This window comes from Lepidochelys olivacea, assembly GCF_965140295.1.
Source record: "Lepidochelys olivacea isolate rLepOli2 genome assembly, chromosome: 3".
Classification (NCBI taxonomy): domain Eukaryota; kingdom Metazoa; phylum Chordata; order Testudines; family Cheloniidae; genus Lepidochelys; species Lepidochelys olivacea.
The window spans coordinates 157,721,389-157,743,652 of NC_140413.1; the positions used below are offsets into that span (position 1 = coordinate 157,721,389).

At 45.1% G+C, this 22,264-nt stretch overlaps 1 protein-coding gene across 2 annotated transcripts in view; it reads right to left on the bottom strand.

Annotated features, from left to right (window-relative positions):
* XDH (xanthine dehydrogenase) overlaps positions 1-21,013 on the bottom strand; it is a 75,670-nt gene extending 54,657 nt beyond the window's left edge. Inside the window, exons 1-9 of one of the 2 annotated variants that reach the window (XM_084623513.1) lie at positions 20,512-21,013; positions 19,577-19,673; positions 11,496-11,553; positions 7,589-7,685; positions 5,923-6,031; positions 3,608-3,734; positions 2,560-2,621; positions 1,215-1,340; positions 399-485 (exon numbers count right to left, since the gene is read on the bottom strand). In XM_084623513.1, coding sequence (XP_084479639.1) covers positions 399-485; positions 1,215-1,340; positions 2,560-2,621; positions 3,608-3,734; positions 5,923-6,031; positions 7,589-7,685; positions 11,496-11,553; positions 19,577-19,630 — 720 coding nt within the window. In that variant the 5' untranslated portion in view covers positions 19,631-19,673; positions 20,512-21,013. Of the gene's footprint in view, positions 1-398; positions 486-1,214; positions 1,341-2,559; positions 2,622-3,607; positions 3,735-5,922; positions 6,032-7,588; positions 7,686-11,495; positions 11,554-19,576; positions 19,723-20,511 lie in introns of those variants that run through there. The other variant, XM_084623512.1, reaches the window with a different exon arrangement.
* Positions 21,014-22,264: the final 1,251 nt, after the last annotated feature.

The following is a 22,264-nucleotide window of genomic DNA, read 5'->3' on the forward strand; positions in this document are numbered from 1 at the left end:
CACTGTGCAGGGCATCTGCTGGTAGAAAGTCTGCCCAGCCTGGGATAGCAGGGTCACAAGCCTCCATAACTGTTCCTTCATAGGGAGGTGCGGGATGATCGGAGAGAAAGCTAGAGCAGCTCTGAAAGTGAGTAGTGCTGACTGGAAATGGCTTGGCTCAGGCTGCTGGGGGATGCACTGATTCCACTTATCCTGTGTATCCCATGGAAAGCCTCTTCTGGCAGGGCTCTTATGTGAAAGACTGGAATGCTACTGCCTGCTCCAGGTCAGCAAGTGATTCTTATTTTATTGGTGTCTGTCTTTTACACTGTAAGCTCCTTGGGGCAAGAGGTCACTCAAATCCCATGTTATAGAATCAGGCCAATGAGCTGAATTCATTGCTGCATGAATCCACCTACCAGCAACTCTGGAGGGAAGATAGGCTCCTGTGTGGGATCCAAAGGATGGAATTCAGCCGGGTTGAACAAGATGGAGGATACCATTGCCTGTTAAACAAAGCAAATTGCTGTTAGAGAAATTTCTTTTCTCAAAACAAGAGGACTTAACTCTGTCTACATGTAACTCTGGTTCATTTTTCCTTTCTGACACAATGCTTTTCAATATTTCGTTAAATGATGAACAGTACAACTAATAGAGTGGAATGACGCAGACTGATGAATTAAACAATGGCCCAGTTCTTGAGCTCCCCACTTATATTTATCTGTCCTTAGCAGGAGTTTGCCTGGCTAAACACACAGGGTTTTATTCCAGTCTCACTTATAGCAATGTTAGACTGGGATAATTGAACAGAATCAATGGTAGATTTGCCTGAGCACGGATCAAATAAAAGCAAAGTGAGGCCTGGTCAGGGTGTGAAAAATCCACACTCTGAACAGTGCTGTTAAGCTGGCCTGTGTCCCTGTGTAGACAGTGCTAGGTCGACAAAAAATTCTTCCATCGACCTAGCTACCGCCTCTCGGGGAGGTGGATTACATATGCTGAAGGGAGAGCCCTCCCATTGGCATAGGTAGTGTCTACACTGAAGTGCTAAAGCAGTGCTGCTAGAGCATTTTAAGTATAGACAAGCCCATAGTCTGAGGTGCTTTGTCTGAATAAAATCAGAGTAAAGATTCAGGCTTTGGCACGTACAAAACAAAAGTTAAATTACAAAACACTAACAAAGGATAGTGAAAAGAAAGAAGAGGAGAAAAAATAAAGGTGTGGCAAGGCCTTACTGCATTGTCTTCTTTCTCGTTCATGCAGCAACCTGTGTCATTGACTTTTCCACCACAACAGCCTCCATCCTTTCCAGCCATACAGCAGCCTGGGCCATTGATTCCTTTCCCACAGCAACTCCAGTCCTACACAGGCAAAAAACTGCTTAGAGAAAAACCCGGAGATTTCAAGCAAGCTAAATAGGTTTCATCCACTTGCAAAAGCAATTGGTCCCCCATTTATAATTTCTATCATAGGAACAGAGGAATTGGAAATGGAAGATGCCAAATAATTAGGTCTCTCCCTTTCAGTGGGTCTGAATGGCCCCTTACAGCGTATTCTATGCCGTTTAGTTTTAAATATCCCAAGTAGTGGCACTTCCATCACTTCCTTAGGGATAGGTCAGTGGTTTGAGCATTAGCTTGCTAAACCCAGGGTTGTGAGTTCAATCCTTGAGGGGGCCATTTAGGGATCTGGGGCAAAAATTTGGGATTGGTCCTGCTTTGAGCAGGGGGTTGGACTAGATGATCTCCTGAGGTCCCTTCCAACCCTGATAGCCTATGAGATTGCTCCAGTGTCTGATGGGTTTCACAACTACCTATAATTTCATCCTTTACACCGAATAATATACACATGCACCACGCTAAATCATTGCTTTATGTCCTGGTGTTCACTACCCATCTGAGGAACGCCCATAATACCAATCAATGTAGTATATAGGTGCTTCATTTCTCCATGCAACCCCCCCGGGAGGAGACTTTTTTTAAAATGATAAGTAAAAAGTGTATGGCTGTGCTTAATGCCCCACCCCACCTGGGTGTTGGGTGTTGGGGGGAGGGGTCTATTCAGCGCTAACATTTCAGCTTAACACCACTGTCATTTTAGTTTTGCAGTTCAATTCTCATGAAAGTAATTACCCAACCGGACTCTGCAGTTGTATGTCCCTCGTCATGCACCGTAGTTAGGCACCTTTCTATACCTGCACATACCCGGGTGATCTGGGAACTGCTTTGTTTTGTGGGATGCTCTATTTTTAAGAGCCTTAGCAAAAGCACTGTTAAAAGAGGCCTGCTTACTGGTGACCTGACATGGGACCACTGCACTGAGCACTCTAGTTATTAAAGCAACTGAGCAACTGCCATTAACGAGTAGGTCTCATCATGTTATCAGTATGTAACATATGTACTAACAGGATCCAGGGCTCTGTTTAGGATTGGTTGGGGAGTGGCGGGGGGGAGGGGGGATGCTGGTTGGCAAATGTATTCCCTTTTTCTCCCAGTCCAACAGTGTATTTTATCAACAGTTGAGCAAGTCAGCCTGCTGAATGCCTTGCAGAAATTTGTAATGTTATATGAGGCCACTTACTTTAGCAAATGTCCTGTACCCCTGCAGAATGGGTCTGTATCCTGTACAGCGACACAAGTTTCCTGCATGGCCAGTGCAAAGGGATAAAGGTTAAGAGTCATTCAGTCAAGAATTTCTGTGCACACAGAGGCTGATTTTGTGAGTGTTTTTCCCCACAATAACCAGCTCAGCATTAGACAGAGCTGATCAGAAAATGGGGGGAAGTGAAATTTTGAGAATATTTCTGCACAAAATTCCCCACTCTCTTTTTTATGTAGAAATTCAAAATCGCAATGAAAATTTTCACAGACATTTCAAAAATTTCCAACTATCTCTATTTAGTATTCAGCTGCCTTGATTGCATGTGTTTAATCTCAACATGCCGATTATCTAATGTCTGGAGCAACACAGAGCTCATTTCTCTTCCGTGGCTGACCTCTCTTCAGCAGGGGTGGCCACTGTACTGCTGGTCACAACTCCCTGATTCAGCACGAGCCCAATCCCAGCCGCAGCCTTAGTTAAAGCAGCCAAGGGACTGCGCTAACCTACACAAGAGGAGAACTGGCATAACGGAGTTTTGCTCCTCCACATCCCCAACCCTGGGCACACCCCTATATGTGGGGCTGCTGGTTGGGTCAGAAGCAAGATCTGTCATCTCCATTGGCTCTATGCCAGCAAGGAGTTTCCCCCACCCACCAGAAGGTGATTTATTTAGTTTGTAAGCTCTTTATGGCAGAGACCACCCTTTTGTTCTGTGTTTGCACAGCAACTAGCACCATGGGGCTCTGGTATATGACTGGGGCTCCTATGCACTATGGTAATGCAGATAATTCACAACAACAATGGGAATTCTCCACTGTCTATTTCCGGACAGAATCTGTTCATTTCACACCCATGAGCAATGTACTGTGAACAGCTCATTCTGGACAATCCAGGTCTTACTTTGATAGTAACTGGCCAGTTTTCAAGCAATCAGGTTAGGTGCACTCTGTCCCACTTGGGGAGGGAAATGTAGCCCCGAAAAAGCACAAGATGCATGCCTGCAGATCTGTTTTGGAATAGGCATTACCTTGGAAATTCTCTTCGATCTCCTCCATGTTTGGTTGAGGTCTGTTGCGAAGTAATGTATACATGGACATGACAATGCCAGGAGTGCAAAAGCCACACTGCGATCCATGGCTTTTTGCTATTCTCTCCTGAAAGGAAAAAGTGACCAAAACACAAACAGATCTTGTTAGCAGCACTACACTGATTTCCTGACCTCACTAGTCAGTGCTTCCTCACGTCTCTGGGCAGACCCTCCCAAAGGACTTAGGGCTTGTCTACACTTACCGGGGGATCAACACGCAGCGATTGATCCATCAGCAGCCGATTTAGCACTCTCCCATCGACTCCTGTGCTCCACTGGATCAAGAAGAGTAAGGGGAGTCCATGGGAGAGCGTCTCCCATCGACATAATTTAGTGTGGACTCTGCGTTAAGTATATCTAAGCTACGTCAACCTGAGTTACGTTATTCACTTAACTCAAACTGCGTAGCTTAGATCGACTTTTCCCTGTAGTGTAGACAAGACCTTAGTCCATTCAGATTGGTTTCAAACAGACTCACGAGAACTCATACTGCAAAATTGGGATCTAGATTTCAAAAAAAAACCCTAAATCTTGGCCTACTGAAATTGATGGGCGTTTTGCCATAGAATTCTTTGGGGCCAGGATTTCACCCCAGGAGTATCTGAGTCCCTGGGTTTCCATTTGCTCCATCATAAAGATAGGGGCTATTGGTCAGAATCAGATGTGCCTTTGGATTTCAAACCCTTTTCCCTCAAAGCTTAAGTGTTTGGATTCTGCGGGGTGGGGAGGTGGTAGGGAAAGGAACAAGCTCTATCCAATTGGACCCACCCAATCTCCATCCATCTCACTTTAGGTCTAAGTGTTCTCTCTTTATGGTTTACCATCATGGAAAGAATCTATACAAACTGCTAGATATGTGCAGAGGAAAACTTAATTTCCATCTCAAGGGCAGCATCTCTAGCAAAGATGAAACAACTAGTGACTCCAAACACTGCAATGTAGTATTACCAGTGTATAATAGTAACACGTTGCATTTCTCTCACAACTTCCAGAACCCTTTGGAAACATTACTAAATTAATCCCCAGCAATGCCCCTGTGAGGGGGATAAATGATAATATCCGAATGTTATAGGTAGAGAAACTGAGGCACACAGAGTTCCTGACTAAGGTCATCCAGGAAGGCCAAGGCAGAGCCAAGAATAGAACTTAGATTTCCTAACTCCCAGTCAGGGCCCCACAGAGGTTTCAAGGAGCCCAGAAAGGACAAAATCTGAAACTGAGGCCCCCAGCCCTTCCAAAGTATTACTATAGAGATGAAAGAGGTTAAAGAAGACGAGAGGGGATGGCAGGTAAGAGAGGGCCCAGGTCTGTAGTGTTGCTGTCCACCCCATGAGGATGGTGGCGGTTCTGCCTGCATGCAGCCAAGGAGCCGCTTCCAGTCCTGCCTCTCCCTGAGCTCTGGCCCCAGTTGGAGCTCTGCCAGTTGGAGTGGTATTCCCAACCCCCGACCATACTCCTACCTCTGGGCTCTCAGCATGGTGGGTTGCCTCAGGTCTGGTTCAATGATGCCAACACCAGCAACAGTGGGATGTGGGCCCAGCTGGGGCAGGGGAGTCACTTTTCACACTATGGATGGTGGGCGCCAAGCAGGAGTAGCACTGCAACCCCATGCACCAGGTCACAATACCTCTCACTCAGATTTGCCGCAGCCACCCACCCATCATTTTGGGGGGCCCTTGGGAAAACTGCACTTTTTGTTCTACCTAGGCCCTGCACAGCCCTGCTCCCAGTCCTGTGCTTTAGCCACAAAATCACTCCTGGTGTAGGACTTGGATCAATACAACGTTGCAGGGCCAAAGCAAGAACACTAGCAGTGTAGCTGGAATGAGACCTAATATCATGTTTGCTTATAACAGAGAGTTACAATGTAGACATGTGCTTAGGTGCCATTCCCACTACGAGCAAAGTCTGCGCATGCGGTCTAAGGTGAAACCCACACCCTCCGGGCTTTGGCTTTATTAACAAGGAAAGTAAGAACAACACAAGCTAAACCTCAGCCCAAGTATTCCTCCCAGGGTAGGCTGTTCCAAGAGTTCCTCCAGTAGAAGCTGTCTGTCCCAGGTCGTACTGCCCAAGGAGCTGTTCCCACCTCCCTTATATCCAGGGCAGAGTTAACAAGCCATGCGTGCTCCCCAGGGGTCAGCAGAAAGCAGTAACTTACCAGGTGTTAGAGCCCTACGCTAACAGGGTGAGTCCGCAAAATATGCCTGCCACAGGTTACATTGTCTTAAGACTTAACGGCAGAGACAGCTCACCTGGACAGGATGCAACCTTGTCTTTGTGCTCCCTATGCCTTCAACAGTAGTCACTGCTACGCGATGCAATGCGCAGATGGGGAACAGACAAGCATTTACAGAGTAGTGGCTAGTACCGTAAGTTAAGGTCATTCGTTTGTAAAATCATTTGCCAGCGGTGCTCAGCAAATCATAGGTTTGCCTGCTTTGCAGCCTCTGATATATACAGTTACAATTCCAGGCAGCCTGGTTATGATAAGCAAATGGGCTAAAAAAAGGTAATGTTGCCTGTGACAAAACACTGGAGTCATGACAGCTCCAGTCAGACAAGGCAGAGTCCTAATGAAGTCTGACACCCTCAGGGACATATCTAGACCTTCTTCATTGGATGGGAAGGGCCAAGTGGAAATTTCCAAATGCACCCTTTGTTGCTTAATGCACCTCTGAAAGGAACTCAGATGCCATGGTGATGGGTGTAGCATTCAAACCTAAATTAGACAGAACAGACTGGACATACTTATTAACAACCAGCCAAATCCTGCAGCCCAAACTCAAGCAAAACTCCCAGTGACTTCACCTGAGCAAGAACTGCAGGATTTGGTCCAGGGCTAACAGCACTAATTCTTCTCAAAGCACTTATAAACATTAAACTAACTAATTAGTCCTCACAACGTCTCTGTAGGTAGTTTAAATGAGTATACAGCAAATAGGGAAACAGAGGCAGAGATGTCAAATGACTTGCCCACGCGACATGTGAAAGCTGGGAATAATAACTGTGGAGTTCCTGGCTTCCAGCCCTGAGCTCAGACACACCTCTTGTAGGTGGTGAACAAAGTGAAAATGTCTCTGATAAAAGATTAAATCAAACAATGTAGCCAGAACTTTCCCCATAATTAACTCTCCTGATCTCTGCAGCCTTTGTAGCCCCAAAAATAAATTACATAAATGAATATTCTGGCTGCTAGGGGACAGAATGATTGAAGAGATTTATTAATGAGAACCATACTTTTTCTTTTCTTGGTCAGCCTTTGACCTCATTAGAGATGTTCACCAACCCACGGTAAAATACCCATGGCATTTTCACTATATGAAGCTTCTGCCATTCTCGACAGAAAGAATAATCAGTGTTTTACTTCTTCTTGGTTTGATTTCATTGTTTAGCTCCACAAACGATCAAGAACTGAGAATGACATAATTCCATGTGCCAAACAGAAATAACTTTTTTGCAGATTAAATGGATATCTGCAGATACAGTGGATATCGACAGGCACACAGCAGCAAGATGATTCCAGAAATGTAATAGTGATAAAGATCCTAGCAGGGTAATTGTTATTTTACTCTTTCCAGGGCAAATGCGGGGCTGCATTGCAACAGGAGAATGCTACATTAGGGTTATAAAGGTTACCATATCAGGAAACACCATCTAAGCTGACATCTGGTCTGTCACAAGAGCCTGTGCACATGCTTCAAGACAAGATGTAAAATCTTCATAAGCATTGTACAATATCATTAGAGGAAATAACTTCTTGTATCTGCTGAGTTTACGTCCTAAATTGTGGATTGAGGCTTTGGCAGAACCGTAACGTTATATAACAACATTTATTTAATCATAAACAGTGCTGCATCCCTGGATTCATGACTATTTTCATTTCCATCTCAGTTTACAGGTTCAGCTTGCAAAGGATACACGATTTTCTTCTGGGAGTTGTCAAACTTGGATATCATAACAGTGCAAGCACCACATCCACCTTCTCCACAGCCTAGCTTGGTTCCAGGTAGCCCCACTGAGAGAACAAGCGCTAAGGAAAATACAGAAGCATAGCAATAGCCCTGGCAAATGTACAGCCCACAACCCTTTTACAGCCAAAGTTTTCCAAAGGTTCTGGCTGAAAACTGAGTTCATAATTTTCTTCACACTTTCCCTTATCAACAACTTAGTTTTTACAGAAGCAAAGCCTCAACTACTGATGTGAAGACTACAGGACGGACACACAAAGATCTGACCATAAGCAGTTAAGTACCCAATACGCTTATTAGAGCTGGTTAAAATTTTCTGAATCTTGACGTTTTTCAACAATTTTTCAAATTTTGACCCGAAAAAACAGGAAGGGGGAGGAAATACTGCTGAAAATTTTTTTTGCAGTGTCGTTGTATTCATATTGGTCCCAAGATATGAGAGAGACAAGGAACGTGAAGTAATATAGTTTACTGGACCAACATCTATGGGTGGAAGGTACAAGGTTTAGAGCTACACAAAGCTCTTCTTCAGATCTGGGGAAGGAAATCAGAGTATCTGAGCTAGACACAAGTTGGGACTGACTGTTAAGCATAAGGGGTACACGTTGTAGGCAGCCACTTGAAATGGAGTGGGCAATAAGAATTAGACTGTTATTCAAAAGGGGTTTGAAGTGGACTATAGCAGATTAGCAGGCAGGTGTGTTACAAATTGTTGTAATGAGCCATGAAACCAGCATCTCTGTCAAGTCCATCATTTTTAATGTCTTGTTATGAATTTAAGTTCCGAGGCTCACCTTCTGAAGGTGTTGTGCAGGTTTCCTTTGAGGACAAGTATTGAAAGATCAGGTATGGAGTGATCGGTTTGTAAAAAATGCTTACCCAAGGGTGATACAGTGTTTTTGGTTTTTATCATTTTTCTGTGTAAGTTCATTCAAGAGTGTAGTGATTGGCTGGTTTCACCCACAGATTTGTTATGAGGCATTTAGTGCACTGGATGAGATACACCACATGTTGCAATAAGCATGTGTAGGACCCATAGATCTGGAAAGGTGTGTTGTGGGGTGTACTGGTCATTGCAGCAGTGGAGATATGTCTGCAGGTTTTGCATCTATTGTTCTGGCAGGGTCTGGTGCCGCTTTGAGTTGGCGGGTCCTGGTCTGTGGTTCTGATGATGAGCTTGACAAGGTTTGTGGAGTTGTTTGAAGGCCAAAAGAGTGGGTTCAGGAAAGATTTGTTTCAGGATGTGGTCCCCATCAAATATGGGTTGTAGTAGTTTGATGATACCCCATATGGGTTCCAGTGTGAGGCAATAGATGATAACTAGGGATTTCCGGTCAGTGTGGGGGGCAGGGGTCTGTACTGAAGCAGATTCTATGGGGGTATATGTTTCTGTACCTGCATCTGAGATTTTGACACCAATACAAACATGTGGAACAAGTAAGTGAGCAAAAAGGTAGGTGCTGGTACACACAAAAACATATAACTTCAGAAAACTAAGTCAGCAAAAACATAGGTAGCCAATTTTAGTCAGACAGATTTAGAGCCCAATTTTCAAAATTTGTTTCTGATGGTCAAATTCAGGAGTCTGTAGAAACAACTTAACTAAAAAGAGTTGATGAAAACAGAAGTTCTCTCCTGTAAGTGCAATAGCTATGGAGATTCATGGATAACAACAGGAATTAAAGAAAGTCCCTGATTCAGCAGGGTACTTGAGCATGTGTCTAACTTTTGAGTAGTCTCATTGAGGTTGTCTACTCCATAAATCCATCACCATCAGTTTATTGCACATACAGAAAGATGAATATACATGAGCAAATACGTCACACGTACAAAGAAAAGTACATGAGTGCATGCAGGAAAATAAAGGAGTTCTTATTTCCTGGGGATGTATTACCTTTTCTTGGGGACCTCTCTTGCAAAGGGGCAGCCATAGCCAAGGGAAGTCCCCAGTAGCATGGTTCTAATGGAGCCCAAAGGAAGGAGGTGCTGGGAGCTGGAACCAGTAGAGAGGCACAGGGGGATCTACCAGGTGCATCGGCTGGCCCCATGAGCTCATCTACAGGGGTGGAGAGCATCTCCTATATCTCACAACAAGATGATACGGGAGGAAACTACCAGACTATTCTAGTGGTGATTTTCTCCTTCCAATCAGTTCTTGCTCAGGTTGAATTTCACCCTGCGTATATTGGATCCTCCTAGTAGTCTTAACTCAGGGCGCAGTCCCATAAGCCCTTTGTACACTGAAATCCCTTTGACCTCAACAAGAGTTTTTTGCACAGAGAGAACATGTAGCATCAAACCCAGGAAAAATGCCCACTGAACCCCAGAAACATATTAGGGCTTTTCATATCATCCACAAATCATCTGCGTTTATCTGAGGAATGTCAGAAGACAAACTTTTGCAAGCTTCTAGGATGAGAGGTGCTGTGTCAAAATCATATATTATTATTTATAATTATTTATCATTGTTTACAGTGAACTTGATCGGGCACTGCAGAGGAAGACAGAACTGATTTTCAAGGAGAAACCGCCTTTGTTTGCAGTAAATATATGGCCATGCTGAGATAATCAATTTAGGCTTGCTCCTCCACTGTTGAAGTCCATGGCAAATTGACTTCAATGAGAGCAGGCTTGGGCCCTTTCATACTAATGTCATTGAGGTTCCCACTGGAATTGACATGAAACTGATTATCTCTGCACAACCATGTGTCCACTATAGCAGAACACAGCTTGTTCATGGAAATCCATCAAGGCATAATCTAAGGGTTTTCTCTTCCAATGTCACATCGGTTTTATCAGGATGTGGGTGAAAAGCTTCCCAAGGAGCCAGAATTCACCATGCAGATTTTCCATAAACTCTGGATTTGTAAGAAAACAACAGAACCAGGAGCTTTCCCTACAGAATATGATCATCCCAAACATTAAATTATTTGAATTACACATTAACAAGCTCAAACACCTAGGACCAAATGACAGGTTTCAGAGTAACAGCCGTGTTAGTCTGTATTCGCAAAAAGAAAAGGAGTACTTGTGGCACCTTAGAGACTATTGTCTCATATTCTCTGTGTATATATAAAGTCTGCTGCAGTTTCCACGGTATGCATCCGATGAAGTGAGCTGTAGCTCACGAAAGCTCATGCTCAAATAAATTGGTTAGTCTCTAAGGTGCCACAAGTACTCCTTTTCTTTTTAGGACCAAATGGTGACTCTTCATGAACAGCAGTGCATGGAGATAGAGAGAGGACACAGCAGCCTTCTTCCCCACTCCTTTGTGCACCCATGCTGCATCCAGACAGAACGCTGCTGTTAGCGCTCCCTGAGCACAAGCGGGCGAGTGCCCCACACCCAAAAACGAACATGGCTAAAGTCCTCCTTCCTCCTCCAAACCCTGTGCACCCACCAGAACATGGCAGCAAGACTGGGGTAAGTACGAACTACACCTTTGTAAAGGGACATAGGGTCTAAGTTGGGAATCTCTTTGCATCGATGGTTTTCATGTATTGAAACAGAAATGGAAACAGCCTTAATTTGTCAGCGAGGAAATTGCTACGCAGTTTATATGTGACTAGAAATGAACTGTTCTCTCAATTTTATGGGCTCTTTTTTGTACAATTCTCTCTCCCCGTCATATCTTGAATCACTAGCAACTATCGGAGGCCTCCCTTCCAAGTACTAGCTAGATTTGATGCTGCTTAACTTTGATGAGCTGATGAACTCACCGTCCAAAATAATACCAATCTGCATACGGCTCTCACCCCCAAACACGTTGTCTGGTTAGGGTTTGATAGCAACAGCTAACAACGGCAAAATGCCATAACCATTTGAAACCATATACAGTTCTTCCTGACATTGGATACATTTTCGCCGTAGGTAGGTCAGTAAAGTTGTTTCTGGGTCCACATTTTTTTCCAACACCTGAAAGAAGAGAAAAGTATTGTAAAACATATAATCAAGATTTATATATCTAAAGAGACAGACATACAGACTCTGAAGATGAACTTCAGTCCTGGTGCGACTCCGTTCACATCAACAGCATTATACCAATGAACTTTATCCCTTTCCCCACTGCCTGTCACTTTTAAAATCTGCTTATATAGCACAATAGAGGTCAGGAAAGTGAAGCGTCCCAGAAACAGGGTTAGCAGCAGATTAAGGCCTCGTTTATACTACACAGTTTTGTCAAAAAAAGGCAGCTTTTGTCAAGAAAACTAGTGGAGGTGAACACACTGATTTAACTCTCCTCTCTCTCAAAATAAAACCACTTCAATGAGAGGCACAGAGCTTTTTGCAACAGAGGGCTTGGCTACACTTGTGAGTTACAGTGCAATAAAGGAGCCCCGGGTGCACTAGCTCACTACCCGTCCACACTGGCAAGGCACGTAGAGCGCTCTGACTCCGCAGCTACAGCGCTGCTGGGTACTCCACCTCAGCAAGTGGAATAACATTTGCTGCACCCCCGCTGGAGCGCAGCAGCGCCAGTGTGAACGAGGTGTTGCATTACTGCGCTCTGATTGACCTCCAGAAATGTCCCATAATCCCCTTAAGTCAAGTGGCCACTCTTGTCATTGTTTTGAACTCGCTGTAGGAATGCAGATATGCCCTTTCAAAGCTCCGTTTCTGACAGCTGGCTGCTTATCTGCTCTGGGACAAAGGAACCATTACTGAGGAATGCTGCTTGCTTTGAGTGAGTGAGAGAGAGAGAGGGGTGCGGGGTGGGGGGAGGTGGGAGGGAAGGGAGGCCTGCTGCTGTCTGAACTTACAAGACAGCAAGCTGACACACTCTCAGCCTCCCAAAAACCCACTCCCACCCCACCCCCCCGCATTTGAAAAGCACGTTGCAACCACTTGCATGCTGGGATAGCTATCATAATGCATTGGTCTTTGTGGCCACACCAGTGCGCTTCCAGCTGAGAGAGTAAACACTCGGCAGAGTTTTCCCTGCTGCGGTCCCTGAAGGCTAGTTTAACTCCCAGCGCTCTACAACTGCAAGTGAAGCCATGCCCATAGTTACAATGACGCAATGTCAGTGTAAACACTGCATTCTTTACATCGCCGTAACTGGGCTCTGGGAGATATCCTGCAATGCCCACCATGACTTCTCTGCTCACTGTTCTGAACTCCATGGCCCTGCCGCCAGCTACGCAGACACGTGCCCCACCCCTTTCAAAGCCCCAGGAAGTTTTGAAATTGCTCAGCACAGAGAGCTCACATAGCTACTGCCTAGCTGAGCATGCTGGCTCCCTGGCAGCAAACACACTCCTGCCTGGACTACATGGGAGGGGGTGGATCTCCTGGGTTTGTGGGCAGAGGAAGCTGTGGGAGAACTCGGAGGTAATCACAGATTCAAAACATTAACATGGAATCCTGCTCTCCCTGGCAGCAGGCAGACAGGGTGGGCTGATGCTGGGGGTGGGAGGAGAGACTGCTGTGCTGTGTAGAGCCAGGGAGGGAGGCGGGGGCTGATGTCGGGGTGTCCCCCTCACCCTGCCGGTGTACTGGTCTCCACTGAGCTGGGGTGGGAGTTCAGGGGAGCGCCTGTCTGTGCACCAGCTTCTGCCTCACTCGCCCAACATGCACACTGTCTCTCTCACACACACACACTCCCTCAACAAACACACACACTTATGTGGGCTTCTTGTGTTAGTGTTCAGTAACGTCCGTTTGGTCATATTACCGAGTGCTACTTTAAGAAGTGATTTAAACTGTGTCACTTTTCGGGTACACACAGCAATCATTACAAGGTTCATAGCACGGTGCAAACAAACAATGTCAGGCTCAGCACACTACAGCAACACACTTTACTGTGGTTCCATGTTAATGTGCTCCTTCAAGACATCCCTCGGCCAAATAGCCCCCCATTGAGCTCCTCTTATAGACTTGTGTTCATAACACAAAGCACAAAACCAAACAGCAGTGCAGGATCCATCGTTTCTGACAGAGACGGCTCGGTTGCAGGTTGAAAAGTGGCTGGCAACCTAAAAGGATGCCCATGGAACAATGGGATTGAGAAACCATCATGTGACCTTGCCCTTGCTCCCATGAGGCATTGAAATCCCTTTCCAAAACACCCTCTGGCCAGTTGCACAGTGGGATTGCTACCCACGGTGCACTGCTCTCTGTGTCAACACAAGAGCTGCTACTGTGGACTGCTCTGCTGACACAAGAAGCATAGTGTGGACATACAGCAGCAGTTTAATTACAGCGGTAGCTGTATATCGATGTAACTTAAGTAGACTTAACTTCGTAATGTAGACATAGACTAAGGAGGGACAAAGCACTTGGCATCTTGGAGTTTAGTCCATTATCTCTCCTGCAGAAGCCCTGATCCAAACACCATGTTCTAATAGGTTTGGTCGTATGTAAACAAATTCTGTTAGTGATGTGAGACCCTCAAGAAGTTCAGAGGTTTGGTTCATATGAGCAAAGAACTATTAAGTGATCCAAAGTTCAGGATTGCCTGGATCAGGATTTTGGTTCATGCCCATCTCTAATACTGAGTTAACTAATACTCACTTAAACCTAAATGCTGACCTTAGAAAGTTATTTATTACAGTAAAATGTTTAATTCTTGCTAGATGTTATTTATTAAGGTAACAAGCTATTTAATTCTTGTTGGATCTGGAGATACAACCTAAGATTCAGCACTGATTCTGACTTGACATGAAGCTTATCTGGCACCTTTTTTAAATGTTTTATTAATAGTTGTGACATTAATACCCATCTCGAACCTGGAAATGGCTGGTTTTGGTGTGGCGGAATCTTAATCTGCGCAATTTCAGTCAACTCAGTCTTGATTGTTGGTAATGTTGTTTACTGTTACCTATTTTATTAGATTTAAAACTCGGGTTTACTTGAACCTTCCCCTTGTGGTCAGAAATCAAAGTTTTGTATTTGTTTTCTTCTGGCCTGCCGGGTTTGTTTTGCTCCGTCAGTATTAACAGAGTACTAAGGCACATTTCCAGTAAAATTGCGTAATAGGATGTGTTAATGTGTTCTTGACTCTTACAATGTAGGAGTCCTAAGTACAGTCGTTACAGTTTACTTAAGATAATCTCTCTCAGTTTTGAAAGTCTGATTGAAGCAAAGAGCACTTTTATAACCTTTCCTCCCTCCCCAAGATAAGATAATTTATCACCCTCTGTACTTTGAGCTTTTTTTCTCATAAGACCTACATTTTTATAATTGGCTGATTAAAGTGCTACTGCAAAATGTAGCTGGGAAGTGGTTACATATACAGCTCATAAAACAGATAATTTGCCAGGCAAATGGACTCTGGCACTCCTCATTATTCAAATCTTTACAAATATAATATTTTCAAGTGACTGGCATCACAGAGGTATTTGCAGCATTCCTTTGGAAGTATATTAAGCGTGGGGATTACCATCAGAGGTGAAAGTAAGCCAGTACGGCATACCGGTAAGGAAGTGGCTGCCGGTACACAGCCAACTGTACTGGCAGGGCTGCTGATGAGGGCGGAGGGGAGGTCAAAAGGGGCAGCTGCCCTGGGACCCAGGGCTCCCGGCAGCAGTGGGAGCCTCTGGCCCTTTAAATCACCACCAGAGCCCCAGGACTCCCAGCCACCACCGCCACTACCCCAGGGCAATTTAAAGGGCCTGAGGCTCTGGCAGTGATTTAAAGGGCCAGGGGCTCCCAGCCACCGCTACTGCCCCAGCACCCAAAGCCCCGAGCCCTTTAAATCGCCCCCTGAGCCCCAGGCGGCCTGGGCCGGGCAGCACTAAAGGGCTGGCTGGGGGAGTCTGGTCCCAGCCCCGCCCCTTCTGCCAGAGGCCCTGCTCCTTCTGGGGGCCCAGAGTCTCCCCACACTTTGCCCAAGACCCTGGCCGCCCTTTGTACCGGTAAGTCCGTTAAGTTACTTTCACCCCTGATTATCATACGTATCTCAGTAATGTTGGCTACTTTCAAGGACAAAGTTGCAAACTTTGTAATGGCATTAGTGTGAAGGTACACATGAGCCTGGTTTGTGCAGGTGATCTGGGAAAGTAGAGAAACATACTTGCGAAGTCAGATTTTCGTTAACATGCTGCTGAGCCTTTCGGGTTATGCTGGGACCAAATTTAAACAGTAAGATGCACAAAATTGGTTCATATTGTAACATACTCATTCGATCATTTTTAAAAGCCTACGGTAGTGCAAAATTAAGTTGTAATCACATAAAAGTCCAGAATTTCAGAGTTCAGGTTCCCACAGCTAATCAGGCCTCTCAAGCCTATTTTGTCACACAATGCTAGTTATAATAGCTGGATGTATACGCCAACATACCTGGCTCTGAATTTCCTGACTTTTGTGGGATTCTAATTCTAGAGTCTTCACTACAACAATCTCAAGGAAGGGGCTGGCTTCTTACGACCTTGATTTGTTTTTTTAAATAAGCATTCAATCAAAAAGGCACCTACATTCCAGCATGCTCTGTCCCACACTCCCACTAAGCAATTGCTGAAACTGACGGGTGAAATTCACCCCCTTCTCCCCCGCCACACACACACACACACACCCACACCCCCAAGTAAACAGGCTGCAAGTCTTTGTGTGAGAACTGCTCTGGTGAGTAGGGGCATAGAATCCCCTCTCCCAACCTGAGGGCAGTATTCATGGCTGCATTGCATCCCCCTGCATGGCTGCCACTCTCTCCTCCCATGGCTAATGGCTTCCATTCCACCTGCAGTAAATGGTACCTCATTATGTGTTTATTTCAGTAACGAGAAGCAGTTCCCTACTTCAGATCCTTCTGAGAATTACTATTTTCAAATCACACTATCGTCAAGCACAGCAAAATTCACATCCCTGTTTGTGGTCTATGTACATGCCCGGCCTGGCCCTTTCAAGCAAAGCTCTTTTTGAGCTATCCAGACATAAAAAATAAGCCACTGGCCAATTTTCTTCATGCTTCAATAAACCCCAAATGGCCAAATAGGTTTTCTTGAGATTTTCCTAAAAATATGCAATTGTGGACCAAGAATAAACACAAGAAGTCTCATCACCAAATGGCCATTACTTGGGAAGTTGTAAATGGCTGAAAATATGGGCTTAGGCCCTGATTCAGCAAAGCCTTAAGATACCAGTTATTCAACAAAGCACTGAAGCATGTGTGTAAGTTCCACAAAAGTTAAATCATTGCCAAGTTGGGGCCTTGGAATGGAAGCGGCTCCTTATCATTGGAGCAAATACATAACGTGCTGGGCACCCTCACCACACCTCCTTTTCAAGTCAAGAGACCAGATTCACCTCTTACTCCTATCGTTGTAAAGCAGCACGAACACCATTGTAGTAAATGGCGTTGCCTGCATGTAAAACTTGCAGGAGGAATATTGGGCCTACTGGGAGTTTTGGGTGCTCAGTGCCACTCGGAATCAAGCCCAGGGCTTGAATAAGACCACACACCTGTGTAAGTCAGGAGTGACTTCACTGCATTCAATAGAGTCCCCTGGGGTAAAACTACTGTGCGATCAGAACAAGGCCCCACTTGTTGGCCCTGCCTTATGACACTGCTGTGAACACTGTTAATCTATCTAACTACATGATTTATTATTTATTATTGTTTATTATTTATTATTGTTATTTTTTGTCCTCCCTCGGGTCTTCCTCCAACTGTTCGTTAGGCTCATTTGTATCATCTCTAATTGACTTTTAAATTCTTTGGGTGGAAATAATGTCTATTTATGTGTTGCTCAGTGTGTAGCATTATAGGACCCCAATTCATTCTGTCTGTCCGCTTAGGTACTCGACCCTTCAAATACGATCTGAGTACCTCACACTTCTATTCCTGCACAGTGCAAAATGAAATAATCCCCATTGATTTCAGGATCGACCCCTTACAATTACAGTTCCAATAGGCAATGGAAGAGGAGTGCCACCAACCAAGTTCTCTGCTGACTCGGTCCTTCTGCTGTGTTAGGTCTTGACACTTGCATAAGCAGCCTCAAGCTCAGCCCCTATTTCCAACCAGAGAACTAAAGAATGGTGTCTGCCAGAACACTCTACACCAAACCTCTGCTCTCCTCAGATGTTGGGTAGGCTCAGATCCAAACGTCATGGCTCAGCACACTCTTTGTAAGAGGTACAGACCAGAGCTCTTGACTTCAAACATCCCTGAAATCTCAGGAAAGTTTGGATCCAAATCCAGATTGGGAATCAAACTCACAACTCAGTCCCATCTCTAGCTGGAATAGGGTCATATCCTGCCCTCATGCACAGCAGATGGCCAAGCTGATTAACTCCACACCGCACAGCCTTGTTTGGTGAAAACTGGGATGGTAGGAATCCTGCTCCCAGAATGCAGAACAGCAGCACAGTCACTATGGCAGCCTCTGAACCAAGAAACCATACACCATGTTCTCTCCACGGGAAAGAAAGGCCAGTGAATCGGTGTACTGATTCTCTGGCCCAGCCCCAACTCCTGCTCTACTCTTGAGCAGCATGCAAGGAATCTCCATAGATCTGTGCTCCACAATGCACAGGGAGTGCACACCTGGACATGACTTCCCACCATGCTCGTCTCTGGGCAGTAGAACTGCACTGGTCTCATGGTATCAACGGCCATAAAAATAGGGGCAGGGTTTGCCCCACATTGAACACGGACATAGGTAAATTCTATTGAGAGTGCAGTAGAGTGGCAGTCCTGACTGGTTTCAGTGCCTTGCAGGATGCAGACCACAATCCTGGTTAGCGTTAAACCTCTTCAGAGTGAGGGGATGCTGTGAAAAACGGAATTCACTGTTCAAAGGCTTCCACTGTGTGCAGGAATCACACCACCCACCTTTGAAAGGTGTTCCAAAACTTCCTCTCTACTGACACCTCAATCTGGGACTGTTCGTAAGATTTGTCATCTAAAAAGAATGGCTCAGGTGTGGGAACCTCTCTCATATTCTCTGCAGTGAAGACCAATGCAAAGAATTCATTTAGTTTTCTCTGCAACAGCCTTGTACTCCTTGAGTGCTGCTTTTAGCACCTTGACCATCCAGTGGCCCTACTGATTGGAAAGCTTCCTGCTTTTGATGTACTTAAAATATTTTTGCTATTAGTTTTTGTGTGTTTTGCTAGTTTGCTTTACAAATAGGTTTGTTTGTTTGTGGCCAACCTAATTATATGTTTACATTTGACTTGCCAGAGTTTATGCTTCTTTCTATTTTCCTCAGTAGGATTTGACTTCCAATTTTTAAAGGATGTATTTTGCTTCTAACCATCTCTTTTACTTTGCTGTTTAGCCATCGTGGCATTTTTTGTTCTCTTACTGGTTTTTTATACAATTAGTTTGAGTCTCTATTATATTGTTCTTTTTTAATTTCCATTTAATAGTGTCTTCATTTTTGTGTAGTTTCCGTATTTGAAGTTAAATGTTACTGTGGTAGGTGGGTTTCACTGGAATCACCGCCGCACCTCCCCTCCCCCCCCGGATGTTAAATTTAATTATATGGTTGCTATTACCAAGCAGTTCAGCTATGTTTACTTTTTGGACCAGATCCTGTAATCCATTAGGAATAAATCTAGAATTGTCTCTCCCCTTGTTGGTTCCAGGATCAGCTGCTCCAAGAAGCAGTCATTAATGGCATATAGAAATTTTATCTCTGCACCCTGTCCTGAGGTGACATGTACCCAGTCAATATGGGGATAGTTGAAACCCCCCCATTATTACTGGGTTTTCTGTTTTTGTAGCTGCTGTAATCTCCCTGAGCATTTCACAGTCACAGTCACCGTCCTGGGCAGGTGGTCAGTAATATAGCCCTACTGCTATACTTTTATTATTCAAGCATGAAATTTCTATCCACAGAGCTATTACGATACATCCCAACCTTCAAAGGTCGTTGTTACTGCTACTGCTGCTCTGTTAGAAAACTTCAGTGGAAGAGAATATGATAAAGTGACTGATTAACACAGCCAGGATCCAAGAACAAAGAGAATAAAAAGTTGGAATCTCTCTTACCTTTTGGCCGTTCACAAAGAAAATCAGCTGATCAGTTGTCCTTTCTGAAGCCATCCTGTGCACTGCCCAAATTCACTCTAGAGATCACAGAGCAGGCCTACACACCGTAAGAAAGTAAGCACTACTGGCATCAAGACACGCAACGTGTGTCAGACTTAGGAATGTTTGACCGTATTTCCACCCCCAAGTTATATAAGAATTGATCTGGAGGTGTGCCAGCTGCAAGTGGCTAGTGCTTCTGCAGCAGTAATGATAGAACAGGAGAAGTTGAAAGAACAAAGTGACCTGCCCCCCTGATATAGCACTAGATTAATTTGAGAAGTTATTTAATTGCATTTCCATTCTGAAAGACACGGCCGAGCCTGATGCACCCAAAAATCTGGCTCTATTAGAGCTTACAGAATTAACAGCATTTTGCTTTTGAGCTCCACGTAGTTTTTCCAACTGTTTATCACTGCACTGAACCAAGAACACTTGTGATTTTTTTATACTTGCCCTTTCCAACAACAACCAGCCTCAGCATCAATAACTTTATAAGATACTTTCCTGTCAAAACAGTGAGGACTTCCTCTCTTAATTTTCACCTGATATACAGAGATCAGTAAGCAGAGTCACTGTGAGATTATTTCGTCATTTTTCTGCTTACGATTTGTAACACTCCAGTGCTTTCCACATGAAAGGAAATAAACATTTAAAAAAACACACACACACACACACTCTGCATGCTTCTAAAGGACTACAGATAACTAGGTCCTTATGCCCAATCCAGCAGTGCATTTAAGCACCTGTGACTTTAAGCATGTAAGTAGCCACAAAGAGGGCAATGGGGCAACTCACATGCTTAAAATCACAAGTGTTTAAACGTTTTGCGGGATCAAGAGCTCGGCATAATGTTCTCATTTGGGCTCCGAGTGCTTAGTTTGTTGTATCCTTACCTCATGTAGATCTGGCATGTGGCATGACAGCAAACGACAAGGAAACGGTCAATTCTCTGGGAACGAATTTGTGTTCCCGTTTCTTGATTTTGCTTTTTCCCCAGTTTCTCTGTTATGCAACTTTCAATTCTCCTGGGCTTTAATCCTGGCTTCTCACTGGCTGTTCCAGAGCATTCCACAAAGCCCTCCACCAAGGCATGGCAAATTTGTGCTGCTGTGCATTTCTTTACCTAATGCATCATCATCTTAATTTCTGGATCCATGCGAATTACTCTGTAGGTGCCAACACAGTTCCAAAAACTGAAGAACAGAAAAATGGTCACAGTGTAGTGATTAATCTTATTTGCTCTCCTCTGCTTTCTGTAACTTTTCCTTTCTTCGGTTCCTTTCTTTATAGGCAGTCACTTCCAAGCACCAGTTTTACTGGTATTAACTGCCTTTAGCTTTTTTAAAATACCTGGGAAAGAGCCACCTTTAGCTCTGTTTTCCAAACTGCTCTGACCAGCTCAAGCAATTTTAAAACTGAAACCAAGAAACTAAAACCAACTGCCACACCCAGAAGCAGCCTCATTTTGATTACTCTCTGCCAGACTATCAGGGCAGCCACCAGCAGTGCATGTATTATTTTACGAGCACTTGTTTGTTTGTTTTCTGCACTCTACCTCCCTGGCTACACAGTAGGAAAGTTTAGGACAATATGTGTCAGCAATGGGTTCAGCATTGACTCAGCAGCACCAGTGGTGAGCTGGAGCCGGTTCGCACCGGTTTGCTGGAACCGGTTGTTAAAGTTAGAAGCCCTTTTCGAACCGGTTGTCCCACGAGGGTTCTAAAAGGGCTTCTAAATTTAACCACTGGCCAAAAGGGCCGCCATAGGCGCTGTCTCCGTGGGTGCTCCGGGGCTGGAGCACCCACAGGGAAAATTTGGTGGGTGCAGAGCACCCAGCGGCAGCTCCCCGCCCCATCCTGCGCCCGGCCCCAGCTCACCTCCGCTCTGCCTCTGCGTCCTCCCCTGAACGCGCCGCCCTGCTATCCTTCTCCGCCCCCCCACAGGCTTCCCGCTAATCAGCTGTTTGCCTGGTGTTGCCGGCACCCAGTGCCGAGAGGCTGAACAACAGCTTGAGTGGTTCGTTACCCGGTGCGCTACACCCAATAATCACAACGGGGTGGAGAAGCAGAAAAGTTTATTTGCAGCTGCAAAAAGGTACAGGGAGAATAAAATCTCAAATCCTGCACACAGAGCAGGAAGTTACACAGGCTTTTATACATCCTTTTTCCCAGCATACTTATCCAATAGCAAGCTGCCCCAAGTATTCATATAGCCAGCCAATCCAGTTCCCAGCTAGTTCCCTGATTCTCTGTATCATTTGTTAAACTATACATAAAGCTGCTTTATTCAGCATTGTTCTTCCATATCTGCCCTGTGTGGCCTTGATTAGTTTCAGGCAGTCTGACTCGGCAACATATTGTTGCAGATTCTCAGCATAACTGCTGTGTGTGCCTCCAGGCGGGGGGGCCAAGGACACTTGGGCCTAGCACGCAGAGCTGCTGCGAGTGCCTCCAGGCAGGAGGGGGGGGCCAAGGACACCTGGGCCTAGTGCGAGGGGGCTTCATTGACACTCGTGGTCTTCCATCCCCTCGAGTTACCCAGTGGCCATGCCGCAGTGTCCCCAACAGCGGGAAGCCAGGGGGCTGAGAAGCAGGCGGCGGCTTCGTGTTCAGGCCCAGGCAAGGAGAGGTGAGCTGGGGCAGGGGG